This window comes from Chiloscyllium punctatum, chromosome 37, assembly GCF_047496795.1.
Source record: "Chiloscyllium punctatum isolate Juve2018m chromosome 37, sChiPun1.3, whole genome shotgun sequence".
NCBI lineage: Eukaryota > Metazoa > Chordata > Chondrichthyes > Orectolobiformes > Hemiscylliidae > Chiloscyllium > Chiloscyllium punctatum.
The window spans coordinates 37,118,868-37,126,126 of NC_092775.1; the positions used below are offsets into that span (position 1 = coordinate 37,118,868).

Sequence of the window (7,259 nt, forward strand, 5' to 3'; positions counted from 1 at the left end):
ATTCATGGAAAGTGCCAATATAGGTAGATTGAATAAATCAGTTGCATTTTGGATTTATATTGGGGAATAAACTGCAAAAGTGAAAAGATGATAGTTATACAAGCAAAGGTCAGGCCACTATCAGGGTACTTGTCCTCTGGGAGCTTAATTATCTAGGAAAAATTAAAGGCATATTGTGTGTACAGTATAGATTCAAAACAATAATAGCAGGGGACAGAAAATAGTGACCATCAGTGATGGGTGTTATTGAGATCCATTACAATAATAAAATGGCTTTCTGAGCTGTATTTTTCTATGCCTGTATAGAAATCTATAGTGAATCAAAAAAGGAAACAACAGCATTCTCTTGTCAGGTTTGCATGTGATCCTTGAATTTTTTTTTTCCATATTTGTAATCTATAGACTTTTAAAAAATTTTCCTGTTCACAGATTGAATTTTATTTTTGTTTCCTGATGTTAGATTGTCTCATCTTGCTACTTTGAGTCTGTAAGGTTTGGAACCAGCAGCAAGATTCAAAACAATGTGTTTGCTCCATTTCTCTGAAACATAACATGCTTTACTGTAAATGTTCTTTGATAATCAGCTATTGGGATAGTCATGTTTTCTTTGCAAGTCACTGGAGACAGGAACCAGAAATGAAATAATTGTGAACCATGGAAGAACAGTTGCCCAGAATAAAAATACTTTATTATTATCCCAAGATGTTAAAGAGGAAGTTCCTTGTTCTATTGACCCTAATTGTTTGCGCATATGTTTGCTAAAGGTAATTCCCAATGCTGTGTTTCTGGTGCAGGTGCCCCAATTTCATACCATATAGAAGAGCAACCTTTGACTTAAATGTATATAACTCTTTTCCTTGACAAACGCCCACAGTAAATTTGTGTATCGTCTATGTTAGTCCTAATTTAGGAGTCTCATATGTAGTAGTTCTGCATAATTGGCCAGTTATATAACTATATTATTACTTAATTTTGAATGCACAAATTAATATTTTACTTCAAATCATTACACAGAATATTGTAATGAAAATAGCTCTCAATAAAATGCATCTGTACCTCAACATCATCATATCTGTGTTGGTAAACCTTGATATTTTTACCTCAAACACCTACAAGCCTTAGTCTTCAGCTTTAATGAAGTTAACAACCATAATATTTTTGGAGCTGGTACAGTTGGTAGGAGGGCGGATGAAACCTTTGTGGGAGGGGAACAGAGATGTTATCTGAGTTTTAAGTTGAATCTTGCATAAGAGTAAGGTTCACCTGTTAAGATACTATTGCATTCTAAGCCCTTTATTCAATAATCCCTTCTATAATGGTTTGCAGTAGAAAATTGTGTCATGTTTGTAAACAGGTAAGTCTATTATTTTAAAGCACTCGGGCTTGACAAATAAATTGCTTCTATAAGCTTACTAAAGAAAATCTTCGGTTCCCATCATGTAAAATCTGTGTTAGAAAATAAAGGTAGGATAGAGAAATGGAAGATTTAATAAAGACATTTTCCAGTGCTATTTCTGTGAACCTAATCCTATTGAAGAATATTCTTAGAAAGGGAAAAATTCCAATTATAATTATTGTGGTTATTTTGCAGTATTCTTTTGTGAACTGAGCAAAAATTCAGAGGAAAGTCTACTTAACTGTCAGCAGTCTAAAGATCAAAATGTAAATATATTTACTGAAATGCAGCATTTCCAAAGATTTCATTGTCTTATCATCTTTCTAGAAAAATAAAAAGTGCCCACAGTGCAAAGAGACTGTCAACAGAAGATGCTTGAGGCAACTTTTCTTTTGGACAAATGATCCACAGTCTATGAATCAAGTGAGGAGCAATCCGGATACATCAAGGAAATGACTTTAATTCTTTGGACAAAAGTACTTTTATTTGGGTATAAACTATCTTGTGTTTTTGTAACTTTAAAATGTCTTTTTTAATTTATCATACATCTGGGAAAGTTCTGAATTTTGAAAATGTCAGCTTTGTTGAAAACGTCTGAATAATAAAAAAAAGATAAAATGTATGCTTTTATATAAAATAATTTAGGAATCAAAAGTGGTCAAGGTGTAGTAGAAATACAATTCAATTGGATCTGGAATTAATGGCGTAGAACACTGAATTATCACTGTAATTCTGTGGAGTGATGAATGTGAGTTTACTTAGTTCTGCATTTGCAAGGAATTGAATGTATAAACTTGAAAATCTGTCACAGAGACAAAATGTTGAACTGATCAAGAGCACTCTATCAAAAAAGATGATATTTAGTGGGGGAACAGTGGGGAAAAAAAATGAATATATTCAAAGTATTGTTGCCTGTTATACTTATCCAACCCTGCAAGGAGTTAATGCAGAAACACAAAACCGTATAATTTGATCACTGCATTTCTGTCAACAGTTGTACAGGGGTCCCGATCAACTGAAGTCAGGCATAAAATTAAGCGACGATTGCTTCTTGGAGGGGTGAGGAGTTAGATTTTACTCACCCATGAAGGCATGTTAGGAGCCAGAAGTCTAGGGACATAATGACTACTCCTAACAGGCCTGTTAAAGGCATTCCAGTTAGGAATGTTCCCCAGTGAGCATTTGCATGTGAGTTGGATCCCTGATCTCTCAAACCTGGCATGCAGCCCAAATCAGAGGTGATTGTGTAGTTGGGCAGCCTCCATAAGCAATAAGGCTCACCTAGCTGCTGGCAAAACACTATTGTTTCTCCACCCCCATGGCACCAGAATTACCAGCCCTCTAATTTGGAGGTTGCCTCAGTGGCAGTCTGGTTGCCAGCAGCAGTGGACCTATGGCCCTTGTTTGATCCCAACATCAGGATCTTCACTCCCCACAGCAAAATCCCAGTTCCAAAACTGGAAAAAATATATCTTGCCCAAATTTTCTGGTTTCTGGATTGTCAGCTACTGGTCAGATTGAGGAAGATGCACATGAGGAACTAGTGGAGGTCCTTACCCATGGAACTTGACTGGGAATTGCCTGGGATGTTTAAACTATTTTTGGGCAATTCCCTGACCCTCATGGCTGGGATCCTGCAAAAATGTGTGTGATGCGGAGATAGAACTGGAGGCTTGACACAGTCAAGTGAGTTACCTTGGTAGATACACTGGAGTGGTTAGACAGTTTAAAACTTGTTAATTTTACAGCTGACCACCTGACTATAAAATGAATTGACCCAACTACCCAGGAGCTGGGATCCCCATGATGAAATTCATTAAATTGTTCCTTCAACAAAGCCCATCTCGGTAATGCTTTTACCAGCTGAAGCCAGGTATGGCTGAGTATGGGGTAAATAGTGATAAGCATTGATTAATTCAATTAATTCACAACTTCATCTTGTACTCAGCAGTACAATGTTTGGTGCTGCATTTTTGAACTGACCTTAGTTGTTTGCATGTCTATGTTATGCAATTAACTGCATTTTTTCACCACAGTATCAATAGGCACAGTCATTTTTGATGATTTGTCAATGGAATCATGAACGTGAACAAGAAAGGGAAAGTAGATACAAGAAAAGGTTACACATGAAAGATCAGGCAAAGATTATTAAGTCCATTAATCTGCTTAGGGTTTGGCAAATCCCTTACCTTTTCTTTTTCCCTGTACACACTCATATACTGTAAACACACAAGCACACAAAGCATGCCAGGGTATGGAATGAGTGCAAGGCTAAATGGAACATATGAAAAAAATCTGATGTATCAGAATCCGTGCTTGCAACTAGCAACAAGACAGACGAGTACTGAGAAACAGTGAAAAGAATAGGCAAAATTCATCTGATTCCACAGAAGTGTCTAAGGAATGAGGAATACCTGAACTAGACTCCACCATTGTGGGAACAAGTTCCGCCATGTACTCGAATTTTAATCAGAAGCAAAGAAGTTTCATTCCAAACACGTAATTTGTGAAATAATTCTCATTGCTGTCGATCTCTCTTTTTGGTAATACAACCTAACGTTGGGGTTTCTTTTCACTCAAAGTGTGGACGTAGACCTACAAGCAGGAAGGACTTTCCCTCAGGTATTCCTGGGTAATTACATTCTCAACTCATCACGTATACATTTATGGGTCTGCAGCAAATATCATGGGCAGGAAGTTCTGACACCCATCAGGATTTTCTGATCTCCAACATCTAGGTGCTGTAGTTAAATTGCATCCAGTCAGCACTTCACCCTGTACTGCCCAACAGCATCACACACCCTGTGCTCATTGCACCTACTCATCTCCAGACATGTCAGAGACCAGGTAAAAACCAGCACCGTATGTAAGTGACACCGTTCTGTGGTTTCTCCTGTAAGGTGTCCCAAGAGAGAAGGAATTTCACTTCCCAAGGGATGGTAATAAGTTCATGTGAAGGTTAACACCTGTGGGCAGATCTCAAAACTCACTCCAGCACCATGAATGGATGATTGATTCGCTCTCCTCTGCCAGGGTAGCTACCACTCTGTTGCAGGCTTCACAGTCTGATGAGTGAGACTTAACATTTTAAGATTTCTGCTAAGAAGGTTGGGCACCAGTCATCTCAATTGGATAGCACATGTGCAATCAATTGCTCTTTATTCCATTCACTTATGAAGCACTGTTGGTACCCACTGTGCCTCTTGCATTGAATCCCTACAGTACAGAATCATGTCATTCAGCCCATCAAATTCATACTGACCTTCCAGAGAGCATCACCCAACCCAGCCCTACTCTTTCCCTCTAAGCCTGGATTCCCCATGGACAATCCACCTAACCTACACATCTTTGGACTGTCGGAGCATGTGGAGGAAGCACACCCAGACACGGGCAAAATGTGCAAATTCCACACAGACAGTCACCCAAGGTTGGAATTGATCATGCATCCCTGGTGCTGTGAGGCAGTAGAGCTAACCACTGAGCCACCATGCCGCCCCACTATGATATACACTTAAACAGCAAAGGAGCTGTAATACTCCAGTGCGTCGGCTTATTGAGCTTTCTTCAGAACTAGGAGAACATAGACATATGGTAGCATTTCACCAAAGGCTTACTTTATGGGATAAGAACAAAACCACAAAAGATGACCTTTTGAATTCAGACCCCTTTTGCATTTAGCCCACTGAACTGACCCAGTCAGGTTTGTTACTATCAGCCATTGTGGCTGCCTTGTTAACCTGTTCAGGCTTCATTGTCTGCATATCACAGCAGACTGGACTGCATATAGCTTAAACATCTCATGGGCTGATGGACAAAGAGAGGCTTCACCTCAAACACTAAGAGTTTGTGCAAAGAGAGAGAGGCCTTGGTTATTGAGGAGCCCAAGTAACAGAAGAAGTATTCATTGGAGCTTGAAGAAAAGCATCTGTCACACCTCATAGATATTTTTGGGGTTTGTGAGCCACTTTTGGCTAATAAGTTACACTTGCACAATTGCCCAAGGAAGGCTAATTAATACAAAAGAGGTTCTCTGTCATGAAGGTAAGGAAAGCCAATTTGGCTGAAACGCTGAGAATTTGATAGCAAAACTTTAAGCTATAGTCAGGAAGTTGAACTTTTGCCTCCCAAGCAGTTAATGCTCCCTGCCTGCCCTTCTAAAGGTTGTGAGTAGACTTGGAAAATTTGACTCATTGGTAAACATAAATTCAAAGAATATAGAAACAATATGTCATTTAATCTGATTTGATTATCATTTTGTCCAGTCCTTCATGATACCAATACCAGCTGTATAAAGAACAGCCATAATTATTAATTTCAATAACTACGGACATCTTGAAGTTTAAGGTATGAAGTGAAGCTTCAAAGCCTAATGAGTGACATTGTTGATAGAATTTGAATTTAAAATTCACATAACAAATACAATACCAAACAACCCCAGTGTTAATCCCCATTGTATCATAACTTTGTAGTTTATGCCTTGTATCATTATCTTAAATGGTCTTGCTTTTTTAGTACCCAACTCCGTTATTCTTAAGATTTTGCACTTAATTCTTTCCCAGTACTTATTCAAATGCATTTGTTATTCATTTAAAATTGATTCTCTGTCTCTAGTGTATTCTTTCAGAGTTTTGCAACATCAAGCAAACATGACAAAGCAAGATTAAATAAGCACGTAGTGTATGCTGTCTTAAAAATAGTAAGTCTTTCAAAATCATTTAGTTACTCAGTTGAACTGAATGTCAGTCTGAGTGAACAAAAAAAATTTTGTGGTATGTATGAGACAAATAAACCTGCATCATTTTTATCTAAAAATAACTGACACACCTTACTGCTACGTCTGAATGCTGGAATGTTTGCATCACAAAACAATCTCAAATTACACGTGTGTATTTTTTACTGGTTTCAAATAACATCTATTGCACTATTAAATGAGTTCATTGTTAATCTGCAGTGTAACTCGATATACCTACCTTTGGCCTATATCTCTTAATGCCTTTACGTAACATAGGTTTATGTATTTCAGATTTAAAATAGGTAACCTCAGAGTACCACAGGATCTTGATCAAATGTGCCAATGGGCTCAGGAGTGGCAGATGGAGTTAAATTTAGATAAATGAGGTGCTGCATTTTGGAAAAGCAAATCAGGGCAGGACTTACACACTTAAAGGTGAGGTCCTGGGGAGTGTTTCTTGTAAGAAGTTGAAGGTGCGTACTGTACCTTTAGGAGAGAGTGAATGTTGTTTTGCACTGAGTGCTTACAAGCACCTGTCATATAACTAGCTAGTAGTCCCAGAGTGTACTAGAAAATTGAAAGTGTGTAACATTTGGCTGTGAAATAGATACTGGAGTTGGTTGCCACTTTGACAACAATTTGATTCTAACCAATCGGATTAAAGTATGCCCCGGAAGTTAAAACCCAATCTATTTTGATTTTATTGTTTTGCCAGCATTTAACCAATGAGATGATCTGATGTTAGGGCTGTAAAAAAAAAAACAGGCATTTGAAAGACAGTAACTTCCATCAAGAGAGATAGTGACCCAAAAGATTGCAACACTCTATCAAAGGTACCTTTTCATGCAAAACATATTTGCAAGTAAAAGAAAGACGGCTACCCTGCCAAAGGAAGAAAGACACCAAAGATGAAGTTGATGGAATTTCAATGAGTTTTTTTTATTGGAATAGTGTATTTTATACATTTGAAGGCAGATAACAATCAATTAAGAGAAAGGGGGGCTGAGAGTTGTGAATAGTTGTTCAATGTTTGTTTTTAGAAATAAGGAATAAGTTGATATTATTATCTTTAAATAGTGGATTTTGGGAGTTCTCTGTCATTCATATTTTAACAGATTATGAGGCGAGGTG

The 7,259-nt window shown here is 37.7% G+C and overlaps 1 protein-coding gene across 5 annotated transcripts in view; it reads left to right on the forward strand.

Annotated features, from left to right (window-relative positions):
- The window catches only part of rtel1 (regulator of telomere elongation helicase 1), a 149,462-nt gene extending 143,096 nt beyond the window's left edge, over positions 1-6,366 (forward strand). For all 5 annotated transcript variants that reach the window (XM_072556585.1, XM_072556587.1, XM_072556584.1 and 2 more), the window contains one exon: positions 1,724-6,366. In XM_072556585.1, the coding sequence (XP_072412686.1) occupies positions 1,724-1,852 (129 nt within the window). In that variant the 3' untranslated portion in view covers positions 1,853-6,366. The remainder of the gene's footprint in view (positions 1-1,723) is intronic.
- The last annotated feature ends 893 nt before the right edge of the window (positions 6,367-7,259 follow it).